Source organism: Drosophila kikkawai, chromosome X (genome assembly GCF_030179895.1).
Source record: "Drosophila kikkawai strain 14028-0561.14 chromosome X, DkikHiC1v2, whole genome shotgun sequence".
NCBI lineage: Eukaryota > Metazoa > Arthropoda > Insecta > Diptera > Drosophilidae > Drosophila > Drosophila kikkawai.
Genome location: NC_091733.1, coordinates 16837631 through 16860078, shown reverse-complemented (window position 1 = coordinate 16860078; position 22448 = coordinate 16837631). Strand labels below are relative to the sequence as shown.

Sequence of the window (22448 nt, the reverse complement as noted above, 5' to 3'; positions counted from 1 at the left end):
AAGCGAGAAGGCGAGAGCCCAGCATTCGGAGGCTGCGCAACGTTAGAGAAAGATGGCAGCAGCAAGCGAGAGCAGGAAAGAGCGACTTAACAGTGACTTGCCGAGTTAATTGCAAAATATAAATAAAATGTATCCCTTAAATATGATTAATAATTGAAAATATAAAAAAAAAAATAAATTAAAAAAAAATACAGTGGAGTCTCGATATAATTTATGATATTTATAAATATAACATTTCCCCACAATCAACAAGTAATTCCTTAAAAACTCTGATTAGCTTTGGGTGTCGGGTGAGTGTGTGTATGTGTATGGGAAGACTCTAATTACGCTAAACTGTAAATGGACGAGTCGCACACATACACAGGCGCACACTCACATCTGCATACATATATATTAGCCAGAATCCTTTATAAAAGCCACAGGATGCTGCCCGCAGTTTCACAGTCGCTGGCCGAACGCCCAGCAAAAAGGAACTCTGTCTCTCTGGCAGCAGGATACTCTTTTAAGCTCACGAAGCAATTTTTTTTCATAAGTGGCGCCAACTGCCGGTGATTCGAAACTAAAGTTTTGAGAATTAAGTTTCGAAAAATAAAAAATAAATACAGAAACACCTTTTTTTGTTCAGTGCAAAGTGAGTGTAAAACTGGAAATTAGTAATGTGTGTATTAATACATACATTAACCAAAAATAAAAACTTTTTTTTAATAACAGTATATAAAAATAAATAATATTGAAACAATAGAAAAATGTTGAATAACAGAATAATTAAACATATAAAAATAAGTTTAAAGCAATAAAAATTCAAAAATGTAAGCAAAACAAGTTATGATCAATCTAAACAAATAAGTAATAAGAGAATAAATTATTTTTTTAATTTAACTAACTTCACAATTGAAAAATATTGGATATGTACATGAATAAAAAAACTAAATACTCTTGAAGAAATATAGTTATATACCTTTTTTTAATGAAATTCAAGTTATGATTAACTTCTATTTGTAAAATAATAATACAACTATATATACACAAAATTATAAAAACAAAAACTAATTTTAACAACTTTTTCTTTACCAAAAATAAAGCTTTAAGAAACACTCATTCAAGAAGACAACATTTTTAAATAAATAATAAACGAATTGAAGGAGAAATACCCAATTCAAATCACAAAAAAATATAACAAATACAAGGTAATAAACTTACTTGACTGAAAAATACAATAAAATGATTAATACTTATGTTGAACCCACAACAAATTTAATTTTCTAAAAAAAAATAATAGCACAAAAAATAATGGCTGGTCCATTCATATCGCCGCTGCCCGGCGATTTGCTAACGGAGTACATGTTTGGCCGGAGACGTCAACGCCGGAACCGGACGACCTTCACGCCCCAGCAGCTGCAGGAGCTAGAGGCCCTGTTCCAAAAGACCCACTATCCGGACGTCTTCCTGCGCGAGGAGGTTGCCCTGCGGATCAGCCTCAGTGAGGCGCGCGTTCAGGTGAATGCTTTTGAGGCGAAGAGCAGGCAAAGTATCCAACCAGTTGGAGAGGCCGCAATTATTCCACTTGCAAAATATTACCATCTTCATTTCGTAGCATACTTTTCAGGTCCTCTTGGTCCCATGGTTGTTTTTAATATTTGTACATTATTATCCGCAGGTTTGGTTCCAGAATCGACGAGCCAAATGGCGCAAGCAGGCGAGGTTGCAACTGCTCCAGGACGCCTGGCGGATGCGCTGCCTCAGCCTGGGCACGCCCCCCGTAATGGGTGGCGGCGCGGCAACAGGAGCGGGACCAACACCTGGAGCTGGCAATCGACCGGGCAGCCAAGCGCCCGAGAATCTATCTGCCGGCAAGGATTCCGACATGACGGAGGTGAACAATGGACACAGCCCAGGCAGCTTCACCATGATGCATCCGGCATTCCAGCAGCACCAGCAGCAGCAACAGCAGCAGCAGGGTCAAGGGCAAGGACAAGGTCAGGACCAGGAGAAGCTATCGAAGACCTACACGGAACTGAAGCTCTACAAGGCACCGGGCCACGCCCAGATGGAGCTGGGCGGAATGGCCGCCCTATCCGGGCACTCCGATGAAGGATCCGACGGCTCTGACTCCGAGGAGATTGATCTCACCTCCGGCGCCTGCATTGACTTCTCCCAGAGCAGCAAACTTCAACAGCAGCAGCAAGGAGCTGCGGGGGCAGCGGCAGCGGCGGCGAACGGTGTAATCTAAATTCAGGAAATAGCTCTACAGATAACTAACATGCGTACAGTGGTCACAAGCTTAAGAAATTATAAATATATACATATACATATATAGTATATAACTTTATTTTTATTTTTAAAATTTTACTATTTTTATTACAAAATCGCAATACAAATTTTCTTTATGATCGGTTTCAAACGGGCCTGTAAATATGTGTGTATTATCCTATATTTATGATATATCTTTTAAAAACATATTCTGATTTAAAGACAGTTTCTAATATCTTTGAACCATTTATATTATATGTAGATGATTTTTTTTAATTATTCTTAAGTTTAATTTGTTATCTCTGGTGTTCGGTGAGAATAATATCATAAATATTCCAACTGCGAGTGACTACTGTACTTATATAAATGGCGCTGTATATAACGGACATTTAATGGACATTTTATTTAATCATTTACATCTGTGTATGGTTTTTTGTTTAGCAATAATAAAAGAAAAAAGTAAATAATTGAAAAGCAATTTAAACATTTGATACTTTGCCCCTTTATTGTTGTAATTATATTGTGGTTGCAAAAGTGCAGCACTGAATGCGCATTTAAAGATTTTTTAAATATAACGGTTATTCTAGTGACCAGTGGCGGGCACGATCAGACATCGATAATAAGCAGAAAAATACCAAAATAGTAGATAAATATAAAATCGATATCGATAAACCCCTCTTGGATATCGATATTTTCCAGGCCGCTTGTGAACGGTCACACTGCTAGCACTAACATTAACAAAGAGCTATGTGTCGGCTGATACTTATCCTTATTTTACTTGTAATAATCGTAATTGCTTACTTCTGGTGGAAACCAGAAGCGGGCGGCACCAATACCGATGTCCTGCCAGTGGTCCTGTGGCACGGCATGGGCGACACTTGCTGTGCTCCCTTCAGTTTGGGTGCCATCATGTCGCTGATTGTGGAACAGACAAAGGGCGGCTTCGTCCGTTCCATTGAAATTGGCGACAACATTGTGATGGACTTTCAGAGTGGCTTCTTTCTTCACCCCAACGAGCAGGTGGACTATGTGTGCAAGGAGCTGCTGAAGGACGAGAGGCTGGCCAAGGGCTACAACGCGATCGGCTTCTCGCAAGGCGGACAGTTTCTGCGGGCCGTGGCCCAGCGTTGTCCCCAGCCGCCAATGCGAACCCTGATTACATTGGGGGGCCAGCATCAGGGCGTCTTTGGGCTGCCCATGTGCCCGACACTCACAGAAAAGTCCTGCGAGTACATCAGCAAGCTCCTCACCACGGCCGCGTACACAACGTGAGTAAATTAAGGATTCTTGAATTGAGTAACCTAGTTTAGGGATTTTAATTTGAGAAAGTCGTAATCCTCCCTTTCGAAATCATTTGTTTTTATTCTCCATTTCGATATATTCCATCAGCAAGGTGCAAGAGGAACTGGTGCAGGCCACATATTGGCATGATCCCATCATGGAGAACCGTTATCGCTTGGGCAGCACTTTCCTTGCGGACATCAACAACGAGGTGTACCTCAACACTTACTACAGTGAAAATCTCAACAAGCTCAGGAAGTATGTTATAGATCCTTGAAATATATCAGTATTTTAACTCCCTGCTTCCTGCAGATTTGTGATGGTCAAGTTTCTGAACGATACTATTGTCCAGCCAAAGGAGTCGCAGTGGTTTGAGTATTATACCAACGGGCAGGACAAGCTCATTACGTCCCTCAAGGACAGCAGAGTTTATACAAATGTAAGCTTATATATTTAAAGTATAAATGAAAGTGGAAATCTAAAGAACCCTATACTCCTCTTACAGCTGGGCCTGGACAAAATGGACAAGGCAGGCAAGCTAGTCTTCCTTGGCGTCGAAGGTGACCACTTGTCCATATCCAAGGCGTGGTTTATCAAGAATTTAGTGCCTTTACTACTCGAAAAGTGAGCCAGTATATTAGAGAAAATATATATATATATGTGATAATGAAATAAGATATTGTGACAAAAGATATTTACATATTGGATTGAGGATCGTATAACAAAAACACACTTTTTAGATACACTTTTAATATGTTTTAATTATAGACTTTTAATAAATTCAGTTGGGACATACAAAATGTGTTTGTGTTTTAAGTTTTTTTTCTCGCTTTCTTTCCTTCATTCACTGTTGCTTTTTTTTTTTTGTAATTCTTCTTTAACTAGTTAGCTTAAACGTTAGGATTTACGTCTCTTGTACAATATATGTCTTAAGTATGTTGTTGTGCCCGATATATTTCTCGGAAATATTCAATGCAAGGCAACCGCGTGTTCCGACTAAAATCATTCGTAATTACTCCGTTAATATAAACGTATATATATATCTAGATATATATATGTGGGTGTGTTAGGAATATATATAACGCTATGTACATGAGGCAAAATAACAAAAAGAAGTAGCTTAGAGTAAAACCATAGACAGATATTGATTTTGGATGGGATTCCACGATCATTTCACAGGCAAAACGGATGGAAAGGAGCAATGGAGAGAGAGGGGGGGAGGGTCTCCGGCACCAGCAAAGCACATCATAATTTAGACTTTGGATTTGTGTTACGTGCGAAAAAGATCTCCGGATCCTTGTGCGGACGCTGAATCTCTCGATAATTGTTGACTATCTTTTTGGACTCATCTTTGGGACACGATTGCAAATTGCGAAAAACGCTGACCTATCAAATAAATTGTGATATTTTAACTAATCAAAATATTTGATAATATATTAACCCACCTGACCGCGCGACACATAGATGGGTGTGCGGTAAATGATCCAGGTGACACTCTCGAAGTACGGCGCCGTTGTCAGCGAACCCTTGTAGGTATAATAATGCTTGCTCAACTCCTGCAGACCAATCCAAGACAGGCAATCTAGGTAGGCATTTATATAAAATATATTCAAATAACTAACTATATTTTTGTTAGTACTTACCGGAATCCAGCGACGCACTCGTCTGGATCTTCTGCACATTGCGTATGCCCTCGGTAATCTTTTTGAACTCCGGACAATCCTTTTCGCCGCACGCCTGTATGAAAAAGGCCACCACGGCCAGGCCGTCGGGCTTGTTCTTGGCCTCGGCAAAATCCTTGTACTTGGCATTGTAGTGTACGGCATGCGCCTCCATTGAGTACTTCATCCCCTCCAGCGTATGCTCGCAGCCGGATTCATCGCTATCGGACCAGTGAAAGTGCAGCTGCTCGAACACATACATGTCCGTGTCCAGGGCACCGCCGATAATATATGGTTGTTGCTTTCGTTTGCTGAAAGTTACCATTGCCGAGGTGCCGGTATTTTGGACTCTTGCCACACCCACTGGCTCCCAGTGACCATGATATTCCAGTGGATCCACATCATCAATGTGCTCGATTGCACGATTGCTGATCTCGATGGGGGATTGTACGGGCATTGCTTTTTCTGTTTCTCTCTCTATCTCTCTCTCTGGGTCTGTCTTTCTCTTTCTGTCTTTTTTGGATGACTGATTCCTCCTGGGACTGGTGTTTGGAAATCCTAAAATGTATATGAAAGGTTTTATTTGTATTTGTATTTGATTTATATAACTTATTTACTATTAAAAACATATATTTTATATTATTTGTAGGCACCTGTTTCCTCCGGTTTACAAAAAAAAAGAAAAAATTCCCAAACTCCTAAACTCCTAGCACCGTCTCCAGTTCCGTTTCCGAATTCGATTCCTAGCACCAAATAATTCCGCGATAGCTCCACCTCGACGACAACCTATGTTATGTGAGCTGCGTCCAGGTATTTCTTCTTCCGGAGCTTGTAGACACGCCCGCGATTGTCGTCGGCGCTGGCGTCCAAGTGCGTTGACAGCAGCGCAGCTCGCGGCAGCGGCGGCGGCGACGTCGACGTCGTGGTGGCGACTGCTCCGCTGGGCGCTCGCGTCTCGGAAAAGTTCTCTATGCCGGCCGGCGCCTTCAAAAAGCCGACGCACGCCTCTCAACTACTGCTGTTTATAACCGCTGCTGCCGCACTGATGCTCCTCCTCTAATCACTGTGCCCAAATTTCTTTCGATTCGATGTGAGCACCTGCAATAGGTCGGGAGGGAAACACGGATACGATTATGGTTAGGAATGGATGCTACAATGTATAAATTTGTGTCTGTGTGTGTGTGTGTGTGTGTTGGGTCCTTAAAAAATTATTATTATTATTATTATTTTTTAATATTTATGGAAATAAATAAATAATTTATTTTACTTAATTATTTGACATTTAGAGTGATTACTTTTATTAGATTTAGGGATCGGCAGTATAACATCTTTTAAGATCATGACCCCAGTAAACCGAAAAACTTGACAAACCTGTGACCTTTTTGCCTTAGCTGATTTGTTTTTTGAAAATTTAATAACTAAAGAAAGGATATCAAGGATCTCAAAGAGACCAGGATAAAATCTAATTAGAACTTAACCATAAAACTAATAAACTTTGCTGAAAAGGTGGCATCTTGAATTATTGGAAAACCGGCCCCAAAACAAGTGTTTTGATTTACAGTTAATAAACATGCTTTACCAGCTTAATTTATAACAAAAGCAAAAGCAAATAACCCTGCCTTTTAAGAATTCGAACACCTGAAATATCTGGTAAAATCTAGTTTCTGGAAGCAATACGTTCTCGTACGGAGATACGAGACTGGGAAACAGGAGCCGACAATTGAGGGTCACTGAATGAATCAATTAAATGTTTAGCAATTCGCGTGACGTGGATCCGCCCACACCTTACCACCTTCTTCTCCTTCCTATGGAAAATTGACACCCGCCGATGCATTTGTCTCCCCCCCACTCTTGATTATCCATTTGTGTAATTAAATGTCTTTATCAAATAGAAAACCTCCTCTTTTCTTCGAGCTCATATTCTCCTAAAATATTCCCCACTTAAATATTCCCGAGGACAAAGTACAATAGTCGAGTCCATCATCTTGTTTGCACTATTTTCTACGTTTTCATCTATTGATTTTCGATTTTTACTCTATTCTTTTTCACTTCTTAATAAAAAGAAAAATAAAACAGCCAATTGAAAGTGTAGAAGGAAGAAAACGTTGGGCAATTAAATATTGATTGGCAGGAAAATTATTGCAAATGAAGGCGTCAGCAACAAAAGTGATATATAACAATCAGAGAACATGGAAAAGTACGTTAATATTCTGTAGATATAAAGGTATAAATCCAATCGATATCAAGTGTTCATAAAAAAGTAATTGTAGGCCCATGAGACTGAGGGTCAGTGATTTAAAAGTCAGAAAGAACTGTTAAAGATTAAATAATTTAATATATTGAAATAAATATCGAAAAATATATATATCGATAAGATCGATAAATATATCGAACTTTATTATTTCCGCGCATTTTCCATTTATCTAAAGTTGCATTGATATATTATCGATATTTCAATGTTTTCTGTCATCTTTTGGCTATGATATACAAATTTTTTATTTTTATCATAAATTTATCTATTAGTTTCGAAAATTTCCTTCTGGAAATATTTAAAAATTTATTCACAACATTTTTTTCGAGTTATTATAACTTAATTATCTGAAGTTAATAAGATCTTTATAATGTTGTCTTTATTTTTTATGACTTCAGGTATTCGTAAACAAAAAGGTAATCGCAGAGGCAGGTGTCGAAAAGTAATTAAGATAAGAACCTTGAAACTTTGCACGTCTTTAAGACAGTAACACATTAAATATGGTTTTACAAATTTTCGGGGTTATTGCTCAATTTAAAGCGATGTTTTTCACATAAACACACTCACTTGATCTTGGAGAGAAACACTTTCTGTAGTTGAATAATTTTGCAAAATATAGAAACCCAGACGAGGGGGTCATAAACTAAATGCTTTTCCTATCGATTTTTGTGTAGCTTAAAGCCAGATTAACACGACTAATGTGAAATAATATTTAGGAACCAATAAAGCCAAATACGATTTTAATTGACAGTTTTATAATCCACCAGCAGTCGGTCATACGGAGAGAGAGAGAGCGATAAAGGTACACATACACTCCCAGTTGTAGACATACAGGTGCAAGGTGTCAAGAAGTCGTTCGACAGACGCAAGTAGGAGAAGCTTATCGCCCCAATGGAACCGATAGGGGAACTTGAGCCATATATTTACGACAGACATAATGGGGGGACCCATATAGTAAGCCCAGCCATCGGTGATCGATCACAACGAAAGCATTTCCACACCAGTTCCAAGGCTGGAAACTAGAAACTTTTGGCTTCAATTCGATCACATGCGATATATAGATATATAGTATATATAGAAACCAGAAACTTCCAGAACTAAGACTTGACTCAGCTGAAAATTTAATTTTGCATTGGTCATTGGCCTTTTTTAAGAAATACATGTATCAGAGATAGCTTATCTAAATCATGATATACCTTTGCTCTCTCTCTCTCGCCTTCGTCACCATTAAATAAAAAAATATCGATGGATGGTCAAGTGCACTCATTTCACTTTTTGATTTTGATTCACGTGATTTTTCAGAATCTGTCAGATATATTTAGGTTGCCTGTTATCATTCAAGATTGATCACTTGAGGAGTACAAACACTTTTCAATTAGGGAATTTGTACCATATCTTATCTATAATTTTATTTTGGGTTTTTGCTCTTATTTTATCTTTAGTAGAATTTATTCAGTAAAATCCTAAATGATGTCGATTCAAGATATGTTCGAATAAAATGAACGTTTCCTTCTGAATTGACACATTTAGTTCTATTTTTGGGGCTTGCGTGTTGAAGTCACTTGATAAAATCTAATTCAACTAATTAAAGCAAACTTGCTATTTCCAGATTTTACCGACCTTTTTGCTTGGCATATACATACATATGTATGTACTTATAAGTATGAGTATGAAGCACCTGATGCTCTGCGCCCTTATCTTATCCAAGATATATATGATGTTTTTGTATTTCTCTGACATCCATTTTCATTTATCTTGTATTTGTATGATATTGCAGTTTCCAGGGTTCCATACAGTGCCTTTCAACAATCTTTTTAAGAGTTTTTAAATGTAAATATCTTAAGGTTAACATTTCTAAGATTGGTATAGTTATGGTTTTTAATAGATCTATTAAAATTTATGAAATCATTTTCCAAATTATATTTTTCAAAGCTTTCATTTTCCAGTTTCATTCCTAATAATACTTTTGTAAATAAGTATATATCCACTATAATACCGGTTACCTTTAGGTTATAAGGGTATTACAACTGATATTTAAGTTGAATTGGGTGATAAGCATGGGAGTTATTAGTCAATAACGTTGTAACCTCCTATTTATCTAGCCTACTCGTTCTCAGCATTCGCCTCACATGGGGCTAATCAAGTCTCGAACCATGTGTTTAAGCTTGAACAATCTAAAATTAAACTTATATTATGATCAAATAATTTCTTTTTTATATCTAGAACCTTAATTTTCGTATTCAAGCAAGAGTTCAGTTCCTACAGAAAAAAATGTATATACAGAAAGATTAAAAATTACTTTGTAGTTCAAGATATCTGCATTTTCTTACCCTCCCCGATATACAGGTTCCAAAGTCTCTACTCCCGCTTACATGTCCATGCTATCGCACTTAACGTTTTTACTATCTGGCATTAAATAACACAACTAATGGTGGGTAAACGTAAATACATATACGGAAAATCGTATTTATAGCCGGCAGTATTTGTGTTATCATTATGATAGAATTTGCATAGAGTGGAGAGGATTTTTTTCGGCCATTGATAAGGTGGTGGCGGTGGTGACCGAAATGAATTCTCGATGACATTCGATGGGTGGAAAATTAACGGAGCCGAAGCTCAAGTGCCTATGTATATTTCAAGTGGTTAGATGCGAATCGGACGTCAGCTGTGGCCTTGAAGGGGAGCTGTCGATCCTGGGTGTGCTAACCACCAAGTAAGGGGCGTGGCCAATGGACAGTTATGTGTGTTCCTATGCAGATAAAAAAAGGTGGGGGAAAAAACATGACAATCAGGCATGTTCCTGATATCAATCACTCCCTTGACTTCAGATCGGATTGTAGTTAGTTTATATTTAAATTGAAATTTTAGAACCTGGTCAGTCCTGTTTTACCATATAAAAAGATCATTCTTTAGGCTGTTTTGCATTGCGATGGTTCCTAATTTTCTGCTCCATTTTCGCTTATTTTTCAATATTTTGCTGACACTATATCGAAACAATTGTTTACATTAAAAATGACCACTTTTTGTTTTGTTTTTTGTAAATTCCCTTCCCCTTATCGAAATGATGTCGAAACGAAACGTCAGCAATACCACTTAGTTGATATCGAATCGTAGCTGGAGCTTATCGCCTCCGCAGACGATGACGCCGCTTCTGCTGATGTCCAACTTCGGATCAATGTCTCTCTCTATCTCTGGGTGGGTGGCCGTGCGGAATCAGCGAATTTATGCGGGTCGCAAGTGACCGTGAAATGGGTATGTTCATATGTAAGTCTGAGGGACAGACCGAAATACTTCACGATAAATATTGTAAATGTGGTTAAGTAATTGCATTGACCGATAGCCCAAGTAGGCAAACAATAGAACACAAAACTGCACAGCAAAAATAAAAACTAATCAAATGTAGTATTATCCAGAGAATTGAGTTAATCCAGGTATAATTCACAAATTCTTTGCTAAACAAATAATCAACAAATTATAAATGAATTTGTTGAGGTAACTTAATGCAATATGAGAAATAAGCAGTGAGAAATTGTTGTCAGTGCACTGACGGCGAGCGGAACAAGGATTTCAGGAGCGGATGGTAAAGCTCCTGCGACAGACAGTTCTTAGCCACCTATGTATGACCTCATCCATCCATCAAACGCGTTATCCACCAACTGGCCCTCCAACTAGCATTATATATGGGCAAGTCAACGTTGACGAGGCGGCAGCAGGAGCAACAGGAGCTGGTCTATCGACCAAATAACAAATAATCTACACCGCCGCGACTTGGTCTGAAAGTTGGGCAGGTGTGGGTCAGTTGGGGTAAGTTATTGTGAGCTAGACAAGTGCAATATATGTACTTATGTACACGTAGAGGTGGGTTATTGTTAATACCAAACGTTTGTTTCAATTCCAAGGGTGTATGGCTAAAATATGTGGTTTACTTATAACCAAAACATAGGAAATGTTACACATTTGGTGTGATACGAATGGAATGCATCTTGATGTTTACAAATAACCGTTTTAATTATGAATTTGCGTTGTAAATGAAATATTAAGTGAATAAAAAACTAAAATATGACGTGACGTAATGAAAAACAAACAAAAACCAATTAGAACAAATTATTCGCATTTGCATTATCAACTAAAATTAAATTTAACAAAAACTGATAAGAGTTATTTTATATTGAATACAAATTTAATATTGTGATTTATTAATTAAATATCAATGCCTTTAGCTACTTATAATATGAAAAATTTATTATTAAGAATTAAAGGGAATCTCTTAATAATTTTATTTGTATTTTTAGAGGAAAAAGCAAAAATAGATGGATCTATTTTTAACACTTCCTTTTATATGTCCAACAGATGGCGTCCCTGACCCCTTTATCTTGTTATCAATGTTTTCCTCCTTCGCTTTTCCCCCAATTTGTTTCTTGGTCACGCGAGATTAACTAAACGGTAATTTATAGGGTATTAAGGTTTGTCGCTGCAGCAGCTGTTTTGCTGTTGCTGGAGCAGGAAAAGAAACCGCAAGAGAAGCGAAAAAAATGAAGCAAATCAATAAAATATATTTTTGCTCTCCAAGTGCAGGGTCGCACACACACACACACAAACAGCTGACCTTCACACTGCACAGAAGGAGAGTGTGAGAGAGGGAGAGCGAAAGAGTGCGGCACGTGAACAGCAAATAAGAGGAGGGCACAAAGGGAGGGGTTGTAAAATTATGATTAACGGCTGAGCAGATACAATAATTTGTAAACTCACTGTCCCTAGTTTTTCTCTCTATACCTCTCTCTGTCTCTAAGTGCTGTTTACTCCCGCTCGATCATTTGCATTTGTTGCTTTTTTATTTAATTTTTTTTTTTTTTTTTTAACACATTTTTGGGACAGCGGCCGGCTTTGTTGTTTTTGTGGTGTTTGTTTTTTTCCGCGACAGACATTTTTAATAAGCAACGCACACACATTCACAAGCACACACACCTAATTTGCGCATGTTTTTAATGTGTTGTGTGTGTTTGCCAGTGTGTGTGTGTAGCGGAGTTTTTGTAAGTTTCCGTCTCGACTCATCTTCTAAAAATTTACCTGTTGATTTACTGTGTCTCCCCTTGGTCGTCGCTTTCTGCTGCTGTCCTCCGTCAAATAGCAGCAATTCTCCTCGTAATTAATTTATTTAAACTAATTGAGATGAATCCGCATTTGTGTATTTACGCACAACTTTTAACTTTGACTCGCATTCGCTTTAGCGCTCCTTTTCACACACAACACCACTGACAACAGAAACGCATTTGGGGGCAACAAAAAAACAACAAACGGCGAACGGAAAAAAATAAACACAAGTTGTGAAATCTCTTTGCGGCAAGAGAAGAGCGGAGAAGAAGAGCGGAACGCACTGCTACTTTAGTTTAGATTTCTTCTGCTGCAACAATAAGACCGCACTGACAACGATTAAATATACTATCCGGTCGAAGAATAACGCTTGGTCAGGCAAGAAAAATAGCTGGTCACACTTCTTTTGAGGTATTGGTATACTATCGATAGGCTAACATGAAAAATAATCGTTACCGGCTTGTAATATTTTTTATAATTTAATATTTTATCATTATAAGAAAACTATTTAGGGCGTTAAAAATGGGTACTCATATGCGGCATTAGGTTGTTTTTAAAAATAAGCAAATTTGGCAGCACATGCGTAGCGAACGCCATTTTGCTGGCGCTTAGGAACGATCAGTCTGCATGACATGCATGTTAAATGTATCGAATGTGCCTTATATTGTATTTTAATGAAATCTTAAAAACGAAGTAATGTGGAAGACTACGTATATTTTCTATATATATATATATATATATTTTTTTTAACACCATTTGACTACATATGTTAAAAGTTTACCATCCTTATCAATTTAAATATTACTCTTTATAGTTGATTATGTACTTGTTATCAATTGTTAATAATTACTTTATCACTATAGAGAGAAATAATTGTCATTATGTTATTTATGATTGCATTTAAATATCAAACAAAAATATGACGATTTCGATATTTGGGCAAAAAGTATCGGTATATTTAGGTTTTGAAACACGCCGATATAGTGGGAAAATAGCTAAATTGGCGTGTAATCGTTTTAAGCGTCGTTGCTTCTTGCTAAATTTTCTTGCGAAAAAGTGTGGGAAAAATAAGAAAAACTATGAACATTTGACGGCCGTCAAAACTGTCAAAGTTCCGGGAATAAAGGAAGCCGAAATACCAATGGTTTATAAGTAAACCCGCAGCACAAAACTTTTTCCTCCCGACCCGGGACTCCTCTCTTTGTACGTGTGTTTGTTTGCGCGTGTGTTTGCCTGTGTGTGTGTGAGTGTGTGTGCGTGCGTGCCAAGAGAGTGTGTGTGTGTATGTGAAAAAAAGCCGCACACTGCAAAAAAAACGCGAATAGACGAAAAAAAATTTCATTTTCCCAACGGTCGAGAATAACCGCTAAAATTGTGGAAAAACAGGAGAAAACCCCGAAGCGGAAGAAGAAGACTGCAGCCAGTAAAATGTCTGCAGTTTATTCGCCGCAACCGCCGCAGCAGCAGCAGCAACTGCAGCCGCAGCAGCAGCAACCCCCGCCACAGCAACAGCAGCAGCAGCAACCGCCCCCGAATAATGCCCCCAATCAACAGCCTCCTCCTGGTTCCGGTGTGGGTCCCGGCGGAGGAGGAGGTGGTGGCGGTGGCCCAGGAGGCGGCGGAGGCGGAGGTAGCATCTTGCCGATGGGAATGCAACAGCAGCAGCAACAACAACGACCACAAATGGGCGTACCAGGTTCACCAGGCAGCATCATCTCTGGCGGCGGCGGTGGCGGTGGCATGATGGGCACACCGCCGTCCACACCGCGCGGCTCAAATGTGGTGCCGCCGCAGGTCAACTCTGCCCAGATCCAAAAGATGCTCGACGAGAACTGTGGCCTCATCCAGACCATTCAGGACTTCCAGAGCATGGGCAAGGCGCAGGAGTGCATGTCCTACCATGTGGCGTTGCACAGGAATCTGGTCTATCTGGCCCAGCTGGCCGATCCCACCATGAACATCTCCCAAATACTGCCGGTGGGTTTAGACTTAGTAGAGATTGCTTATAATAATTGTTAATCAAGCTGAAAACTAAGAAATATTATTTTTATATGACAAATTGAATATATACACTTGCCTTTATAAAGAGTAATTAATTGTATTACGAGAAAGTACTCTTTCACTTGAAAAATGCCAACTTAAAGAAGAAAATTATAAAAAATTATTAAACCAAAACAAATTTAAAATTATTATATATAAAACTCTCTGATATAGTACCATTAGTTAACAAATACTTTCACTGAAGAGGTTACTAATTCTATTTAAAATATGAATATGACTTTAAATTATAATATATAATTGAATTGAATTGATTTAACTCTTAAGAAATTATATTAAAAAATTATACCCATTTTACACATCATCTTGTTTCTTTACTGATAAACAAAGTCTTGAACATAAAACAATTAAAAAAAAAATAATAATAATAATCTACATAAATATTAAAAATTTTGGAAAACGGTTAACCAAGAATATCTTAACATAAAAAAATTAATTAAAATCACATATAAATAAATTACTAAAACTGCTATTTGTATAATTATTAACAAAAATTAATAATTAAAGAAAAAAATTAATAAATAAATAATAATAATAAAAAAAAGTATATTAATAAATAATAATAATAAATAAATTAAAATCGAATGTAAATAAATTACTAAAACTGCCACTTCTCCTTCAGCCACCGCACATCCTCCAGACGCAAGCCATGCAACAAAGCGGCCAGCAGACTCCTCCATCGGGACCGCACGGAATGCTGGGCGGACCACCGCCGCAACAGCAGCCAGGACAGCAGGTAGCTCCGCCACAGATGGGCATGCAGCAGCATGGAGGCGATCCGCAGGGTCCGCCCGTTCAGATGACGCCGTATGGAGCGCAACAGCAGCAGCCCCAGCCACATCCCGGGCTGCCGCCAAACGCCCAACAGCAATCTCAGCAGCAGCAGCAGCAACAACAGCAACAGCAGGCTGCAGCAGCGGCGGCAGCAGCAGCGGCAGCGGCAGCCGCCGGTCAACAGCAGCAGCAGCAGGGACCGCAGGTTAGCCAGGCGGGTCCACAGTCACAGCAGCAACAGCATCCCGTCTATCGCAATGCCCAGGGTCAGGGACAACAGCCGGGTCCGGGACAGGGGCCAGGACAAGGACCAAATCCAAATGCAGCGCCCAGTAAGTGTAATGTTGATCAAGATCAAATGCAAGAAAATGAGGAAACAGCGTGGCTGAATTATTTTCTGGAGGATGGTTTCAATTACTCCGATTTCCAATGAAGTTCAAGAGATTTTAGCAAAAAAAAGAACATGGTCTCACAAGTTTGGAGACGTTTTCAAGATGGGTTTTCTTACTTATTTATTGTTGCCACATAAATAAAGCGAGATTCCCAAGAAATAAATCGATTCTCAAGCATTGCAAGTTCAAGTTGCACGTTTTTTTTAAGAATCCTCACTAAATAAACCCTTTAATTTGTTAATTTACCTCCCATCATGCAGATCAACAGCGTCCCAACAATGGACCTCTGGCAGGACCTCAGAATCCCCAGCAGCAGCAGCAACAGCAGCCCGGTTCACAGCAGCCGCCCAACCAGCAGCAAAGTGGTCCTCAGCCCGGAGCCGGTGGACCCGGTGTACCGCCGCCCCAAAGCCCCTACCGCGTCAGTTACCAGCAACAGCAGCAACAGCAGCAGCAGCATGGCCACTATCCCGGCTATCCGCCGCAACCGCAAACCCAATACCAGCCGCAGCCAGGTGCCTATCCCTACGGACCGCCGACTCAGGGCTATGGACCGCCACCACCAGTGCCGCCGAATGCTGGTCAAGGTGGCTATCATCATGGTCCAGGAGCAGCCGCGGCAGCTGCAGCAGCCGCAGCAGCAGCAGGTGCTGGCGGACATGGTTATCAGCCAAATGCCGGAGGACCAGGTGGACCACCGCCTGGCGCATATCCACCGCCGCCCGGTAGCCAGCAGGTGCCGCCAGTGCCGGGACAACAGCAGCAGCAGCCTCCACCGCAAGGGCCACCGCCACCCGGCCAGATGTATGGACCGCCGCCCACCGGTGGACAGCAGCAGCCAGGTCCGCCACCCCAGAGTCAATACGGTCCGCCGCCACCACAGAATTCAGCGGGTGGTCCACCGCCGCCGATGAGCTATGCTGGCTATCCGCCCCAGCCTGGACAGTACGGTCAGGCGGGAGCGGGCGGAGGACCTCCGCCACCTGGCAGCTACGGACCGCCACCGCCGCCCACAGGTAGTGGCCAGAGTCCCTATCAGGCGTATCAACAGCAGCAGCAACAGCAGGGGGCTGGTGGCGGCGGCGGAGCTGGAGGACCGCCGGGCAGCAGCTATCCAGGAGGACCGCCGAATAGTGTGGCTTCGGTGCCACCGCCACCACCGGGTAGCGCCTACAGCACTACAGCACCGAGTCAAACACCACCGCCACAGGCGGGCAGCGCTGGAGGAGGAGGACCCGGTGGCGGCAACACCAATCCCAATGGACCCAACGCACAGCAACAGTCGACGCCGCCACCGCAGGGCGGTGGAGCTGGTGGCGGGGCAGGAGGCCCCACAGGACCCGGCGGATCTGCTGGCCAACAATATGCAGGACCGCCGCAGCAACAGCAGCAACCGGGCGTCGTTGTGTCCGGTGTGGCGCCGCTGCCAACGCAAGTTCAACCGACAACATACTCCACGCCGGGTAACTACAACCAACAGGCAGGCGGAGGAGCACCGCCGCCGCCCAACCAGCAGCAACAGCAACAGCAGGCACCGCCGGCGGGCGCAGGAGGATCAGGCGGCGGTGGTGGTGGTGGTGGAGGAGCAGGTGGTCCACCCAATGCCCAGCAGGGACAAGGCAACCAGCAGCAGCAGCAGCAACCGCCGCCAAATGGAGCCACGCCGCCCATGCCGCCGAATCAATATCAACCGGCGCCGCCTGGAGCACCGCAGAATCCCTACGGAGGACCACCGCCGCCTCCACCACAAGGCTATGGCCCACCGCCGCCGGGTAGTGCATATCCCGGCCATGCGTACCATCAGCCACCTCAGACTGCCGGCTATGCCCAATATCCGCCGTCGCAGGGCTATCAGGGCTATAGGCCAGCCGGCGCACAGATGCCGCCACCGGGAGCACCACAAGGTCCACCGCCAACGGGAGCCTATGGATATTATAGCCAGCAGCCGCCCCAATGAGGCAGGGAATCCCTATTGCCGCCGCCCGGCTTCATCCATCCCAAGTGATTCGTGTCGGGATTCGCTGGCTGAAGTAGCTCCGGCGAGGAGAAGCCACCAGGAGGAGGAGCAACTGGTGGCGGAACTTGGTGGAAAGTGGATGGAGCACAAGCAGCGGTGGCAGAGGGTACAGTAAAGAACCGATAATTATGATTAAATATCAAAAGAAGGCGAAGGAAGAGAAAGAGGAGGAGGAGGAGGAGCAGGAGAGTTAAGATGTCAAAAAGAGAAATGTATCAAAAGAGAAGGAGCAGAAAGAGAAGGGAGAGCAAAAGTTAGTAATTAGGATTAAAGCGAATAGGGGAAATAAGAGAAAGGTACGAAAGGTAAGACTTGCAGTAGAAAAAGAACACGAAGAAGGCTTTGAAGAATTCTTAAAACAATTAACAAAAAAAAACATGCAAACGAAATACGAGGAGAAAGTCCAACCAATAGCCTCTTCTGCCTCAGAATAAACTGAGAGAAAAGGCAAAAGAAATCGAAGAGAGAGCAAGCTAAGAACAAGAATGGGTCGATATGACTAAGGGAATTTTGGGGATTCCAAAAACAAAAAAAGAAATAAGGCCAGGTCAAGATGGTGGTTCAGTAACTCACAGATTTTATATGTATTTTGAGGCGCTAAAAGCGAATCTAAAGACAAGAATAAATAAGAAGAAAAGGAGCAAAGAAAAGGGATAAGAAGGATGAAAAGATTCTTAATTAGTTAGGGATTCGTGATATGATATATATAGCGCCAGGGTCCCCCAGACTACCTCCTGGCCGCCTCCTTAAACTCTACTTTCAGCTTCTTATACAACAAAAATCCCATTGCCAATCGATCGACCCTTTATCCTATTACTATATATAAATAATTCTCTCTTAACAAAAAAAAAAAAAAAACGAAACAAAAAAAGGCAAAAAACACTCTTCTTCGTAAACGATTTATGCATAAACATAAATATATATAGAAATAGATGTTTAAATTGTAAGGAACAGCAGAATTAGCAACATGTTTTTAACATAAAATAACGCAACAGACTATTTAAACAATTTTTATTATTTTTTTTATAGGGTTTTCTTCTATATATTTTTTTATTGTCCCCATAATTTTTTTTTTTATTTTTTTTGTTATTGTGTGTGCATGTTTAAGTAAAAAAATTGTAATTTGTAAAATCAACGTATATGTATATTTATTATGATAAGCTTAAATTTACTATTTAAAGTAAAACAAAATCTGAGAAAACTATCAAATCATGAATAAACTTTACATTTGAAACAGAATAATAATTGAACGCGTGGGAATATACATACATATACATATATATTCCAAGGAGAAGAAACAAAAACAGATTAAGAGAAAATAGTGCAAGGAATTAAGCAAGAAAATAATAACAAAGTTAATCCTTCGGCTTTCGGGAAACCTGTTTCAAATTCTACAAACTATATGGATTATATTTGAAGACCTGTAAGGAGTAATAATTCAAAATACACTGTTACAAATTATTACAATTATTTGCTTGCGCACAAATTATAGAAGAGTTCCAAATTGATATCTAAATTATTTATTCCAATAAAAACAACAACAAACAAAAAAACTAGTTATTTAAGGTTAGTTAAAATATTAACACGTAAGAAGCGATGAAATTATTTTTTTGGAACGCCAGAGAGAGAAAGAGATAGAGATCCCCCCCTACAAATTGTAAAATTTCGCTTAGATATTTCCCGAAAGTTCGTTCCATTAGTCTTGTAGAAAGAAACTTGTGTGAAAATGAGAAGAATCTGTAAGAAGGTCAGTCGCTGTCTCGTTCTAGATCAGAGTGTGGCCTATAGCTCTGGCCTGCTCTAATCCGATCTGATCGAAAATCTAATATGATTTCATATTTGATCCACATCGAGAGAAACCATTTAGACATATGTAAATGTATGTTTATCAAATATAGCATTTAGAAATCTCTATTTTCCAAATGCAAAACAAACAAAATGAATAAAAGAAATCAAAAAAATTGAAAAAGTTATGAAAACAAAAGCAAAAGTCTTTCTTTTCTTATATTTTTGGGAAATAAATAAATAATGTCGATTTTAAGGATGTAAATCGAGAGATAAATATCGTAAAGTTTGATAAATCGAAATTTGTAAATATCGAACAATCGTATTTAAAATTCAAATATCGATGCTATGACAATTTTATTTAATTAATTCGTTGTTTTTTTAAGGGTTTCATTTAAAACTAATATTTTGTTAAACCCTTTTATGATACTTTAAACTAAATATAAGCTTTCCTTTGCCACAGTTCGATATATATTCAATAGAATGTCGATTTAAAAAATAGATATCAGGTTAAATATCAATAGAATATCCATATTTTTTTATTTTTCCAAAGATTTAACGTAATAATCATGTAAAACCCGCATAGATTTATTTACTTTAGGATATTTTTTTATTAGAACCTCTTTGATATATTAGAGTGGGGAGCTTATCACGACTCCAGTGGCTGTTGACTTGTGTTTCGCGTCTCCTTCTAGTCATTCTCCTCGAGATCCTCCAGCAGCGGCTGATCATCCAAGTGCCCGGTGCCTGGCAATTCAGACTCCCCCGGGGGTGCATCTCCTGCTGCTCCCTCTCTTGATTCCTCACCATCTCCTGCTCCTGTTCCTGCTCCTTTTCCTGCTCCCTCAGCCGCTGGCTGGCCACCACGCCGGAACACTTTGTTCAGCAGCTTCTTGATAAAGTTCTTTGGCGTCGTTGTCGTCGGCTTGCCCACGATTATCATCTTGGTGGCCACACTGTGGATGGGGCCAAAGGCCAAGGCCACCACCGTGCAGGCCAAGCAGATGACATTGTATGGCATGCTAAAGTCTGGCGTGGGCAGTGAAACAATTAACGCCTCCGTGTGCAGGCTAAGCACATAGCTGGGTCGGGTGGCATTGAAGGAGTCCCGGAACAGATAACCCTCGACCGGCAGGGCAGTGTAGTTCCTGCCCATTGGCAGCTGGCTGGACACCAGCGCCGATCCGATATAGTGACCATGATTGGCATCCGGCGGATATTCGAGCCACTTGAGCAGCAGATAGTCCACGTCGATGGTTATCAGAGCGGACGTCTGGCCCGGCAGCAGAAAGCCGATCTCCAGATGCGACGGCAGCTCTCGCTGCTTTCCGGGCTTATAGTGGAGCAGCTTGAACGGAATCCGCTGGCGTCCGTACTCATTAACGCGCTGCGGCTTCTTGCGAACGGAGAGGGTGTGCAGGTAGCCGTGGACATACCAAGGTATCACCTCCTGCACCAATATGGGCAAGGCATCGTAATGTGAGTTTGTGATCTCGGTGGCGATACGCCCTCGCTCCTGGCCATGCCCCAAGAGATACCGATGGACGGTGAGGGGCGGCGGAGTTGGCTTCACCATATTACGTCGACGATTCTCGCTTTTCGGCGCCAGCCAGGCCACATTAAAGAGACGCTCGCCGTGATCCTTGAACTGTTCGTGCATGTCGTAGACGCCATAGATGGCGGTGTGTCCACCGCGAGTGCTCCTCACCTCCTCATTCTCTGGACTGGGCGGTGGCACTAGCTGGTAGCGTTCACCCTGCTCATTCCGCTGGACATACATCTTAGAGCTCTCGGCCAGCTCACAGTAGCCGTTGAGGCCCATGCCAAAGAGCCGGCGCAGTGAGAAGTCACCGTTGCTGCTGCTGCTGCTGCTCTGCTCGAAGAGACGCAGATCGTAGACCAAATTGGCCGTCTGCGTCAGCTCCACAATGCAATTATCCTCGCTATTATCCTCGCACAGCGTTCGCACCTTCAGTCCCAGCGAATGGTACTTGGTGTTGTGGACATGGCCGGAATTAAGCAGCGAGGCAAAGCCAGAGGCACTGCCGCATGGCAGGAGCTTCTTCCACGGCGTCAAATTCTCAGTGCAAACGATCTCACGGGGCAGTGCCGAATATCGAACAAAGTTCTTCCTGTTGGCGGCCGGCATAAATTGTGGACGGAGCAGATGGCGTGGCGAAATACTATTCGTTTTGTCCACGAAATTCAGGGAGGCGCATAGCACGCCGGAAAACACATTGGCCAGCTGGCTCCATTGGCTGTTCACCTCGCTGTCGGTGAGATTGTTATCGCCGCTAAACCAGGCCCACATCTCGGCACCGCTGGTTGCCTCCACGATGGGATATCCCCAGGTCTCGTAGCGCCACAAGCCCTGGGTCAGACCAATGTGCAGCTCCTTGACGTCAAACTGTTGCAGCAGCTCGGCAATTACCCGGGGCGTCAACTGGGTGTGGTAAACTAGGTAAAAGGAAATGGGATTCAAACGCTTTTCGAGATATCAAATGTGAAAATCACGTACGATTATCCTTGTGACCAAAATGCCAGCGCGTGGTGAACTGGAAGTAGGTGTTGACATGATCGCCGGACAGTGGCCGCACCACCAGCTCCTCGTCGAAGCGCTCGTCATCCCTGCCCAGCGGCGACTTGGCTGAGCTGGCAACAGTTAATGGAATGAGTGCAAGCAGGAATAGCGCAATGCCGCATGGGCGGGGGCGTGGCCCGGCAGTGGGACACCCAGGCTGGCCCATTGGCAGGCGGTTAAATATATATTTGGTACTGTGTCCAATTAACACGATGAAAACATAAAACAAGGCGGCTATTGAAATCAGCTTGGCCAGGGGTTGCTATCGAGCTATCGTTATTGGCTTATCGATAGGATATCAGCTGAC

At 41.6% G+C, this 22448-nt stretch overlaps 5 protein-coding genes across 5 annotated transcripts; 3 read left to right on the top strand and 2 right to left on the bottom strand.

Annotated features, from left to right (window-relative positions):
* Window positions 1-1106: 1106 nt before the first annotated feature.
* LOC108071729 (paired mesoderm homeobox protein 2) lies at window positions 1107-2714 on the top strand. Its single transcript, XM_017162554.2, has 3 exons — window positions 1107-1187; window positions 1280-1497; window positions 1658-2714. The coding sequence occupies exons 2-3, from the start codon at window positions 1291-1293 to the stop codon at window positions 2228-2230; spliced, it is 780 nt and encodes a 259-aa protein (XP_017018043.1). The 5' UTR covers window positions 1107-1187; window positions 1280-1290; the 3' UTR covers window positions 2231-2714.
* Window positions 2715-2967: 253 nt separating this feature from the next.
* Ppt1 (Palmitoyl-protein thioesterase 1) lies at window positions 2968-4331 on the top strand. Its single transcript, XM_017162727.2, has 4 exons — window positions 2968-3518; window positions 3640-3789; window positions 3844-3970; window positions 4037-4331. The coding sequence occupies exons 1-4, from the start codon at window positions 2998-3000 to the stop codon at window positions 4157-4159; spliced, it is 921 nt and encodes a 306-aa protein (XP_017018216.1). The 5' UTR covers window positions 2968-2997; the 3' UTR covers window positions 4160-4331.
* Window positions 4320-12873, bottom strand: CAH3 (Carbonic anhydrase 3). Its single transcript, XM_017162728.3, has 5 exons — window positions 12511-12873; window positions 5846-6290; window positions 5175-5750; window positions 4977-5113; window positions 4320-4917 (listed from the first exon to the last, which is right to left on the bottom strand). The coding sequence occupies exons 3-5, from the start codon at window positions 5647-5649 to the stop codon at window positions 4777-4779; spliced, it is 753 nt and encodes a 250-aa protein (XP_017018217.1). The 5' UTR covers window positions 5650-5750; window positions 5846-6290; window positions 12511-12873; the 3' UTR covers window positions 4320-4776.
* Window positions 12874-13524: 651 nt separating this feature from the next.
* Window positions 13525-17855, top strand: LOC108071816 (uncharacterized). The gene is made up of 3 exons (XM_017162720.3): window positions 13525-14511; window positions 15215-15698; window positions 16019-17855. The coding sequence occupies exons 1-3, from the start codon at window positions 13963-13965 to the stop codon at window positions 17713-17715; spliced, it is 2730 nt and encodes a 909-aa protein (XP_017018209.1). The 5' UTR covers window positions 13525-13962; the 3' UTR covers window positions 17716-17855.
* Window positions 17856-20065: 2210 nt separating this feature from the next.
* On the bottom strand, window positions 20066-22423 carry PIG-T (phosphatidylinositol glycan anchor biosynthesis class T). Its single transcript, XM_017162566.3, has 2 exons — window positions 22079-22423; window positions 20066-22017 (listed from the first exon to the last, which is right to left on the bottom strand). The coding sequence occupies exons 1-2, from the start codon at window positions 22305-22307 to the stop codon at window positions 20252-20254; spliced, it is 1995 nt and encodes a 664-aa protein (XP_017018055.1). The 5' UTR covers window positions 22308-22423; the 3' UTR covers window positions 20066-20251.
* Between the last annotated feature and the right edge of the window lie 25 nt (window positions 22424-22448).

Excerpts from the sequence above, each read along its gene's own strand:
- Ppt1 (XM_017162727.2), top strand. The coding sequence starts at position 2,998 with ATGTGTCGGCTGATACTTATCCTTATTTTACTTGTAATAATCGTAATT. Across the intron at positions 3,790-3,843 it reads AATCTCAACAAGCTCAGGAA|ATTTGTGATGGTCAAGTTTC; the intron begins GTATGTTATAGA and ends TGCTTCCTGCAG. Across the intron at positions 3,971-4,036 it reads ACAGCAGAGTTTATACAAAT|CTGGGCCTGGACAAAATGGA; the intron begins GTAAGCTTATAT and ends CTCCTCTTACAG.
- LOC108071729 (XM_017162554.2), top strand. The coding sequence starts at position 1,291 with ATGGCTGGTCCATTCATATCGCCGCTGCCCGGCGATTTGCTAACGGAG. Across the intron at positions 1,498-1,657 it reads TCAGTGAGGCGCGCGTTCAG|GTTTGGTTCCAGAATCGACG; the intron begins GTGAATGCTTTT and ends TATTATCCGCAG.
- PIG-T (XM_017162566.3), bottom strand. The coding sequence starts at position 22,307 with ATGGGCCAGCCTGGGTGTCCCACTGCCGGGCCACGCCCCCGCCCATGC. Across the intron at positions 22,018-22,078 it reads TTTTGGTCACAAGGATAATC|TTTACCACACCCAGTTGACG; the intron begins GTACGTGATTTT and ends CCTTTTACCTAG.
- LOC108071816 (XM_017162720.3), top strand. The coding sequence starts at position 13,963 with ATGTCTGCAGTTTATTCGCCGCAACCGCCGCAGCAGCAGCAGCAACTG. Across the intron at positions 14,512-15,214 it reads ACATCTCCCAAATACTGCCG|CCACCGCACATCCTCCAGAC; the intron begins GTGGGTTTAGAC and ends CTTCTCCTTCAG. Across the intron at positions 15,699-16,018 it reads AAATCCAAATGCAGCGCCCA|ATCAACAGCGTCCCAACAAT; the intron begins GTAAGTGTAATG and ends CCCATCATGCAG.
- CAH3 (XM_017162728.3), bottom strand. The coding sequence starts at position 5,649 with ATGCCCGTACAATCCCCCATCGAGATCAGCAATCGTGCAATCGAGCAC. Across the intron at positions 5,114-5,174 it reads GAGTGCGTCGCTGGATTCCG|ATTGCCTGTCTTGGATTGGT; the intron begins GTAAGTACTAAC and ends ATGCCTACCTAG. Across the intron at positions 4,918-4,976 it reads TCTATGTGTCGCGCGGTCAG|GTCAGCGTTTTTCGCAATTT; the intron begins GTGGGTTAATAT and ends TTTATTTGATAG.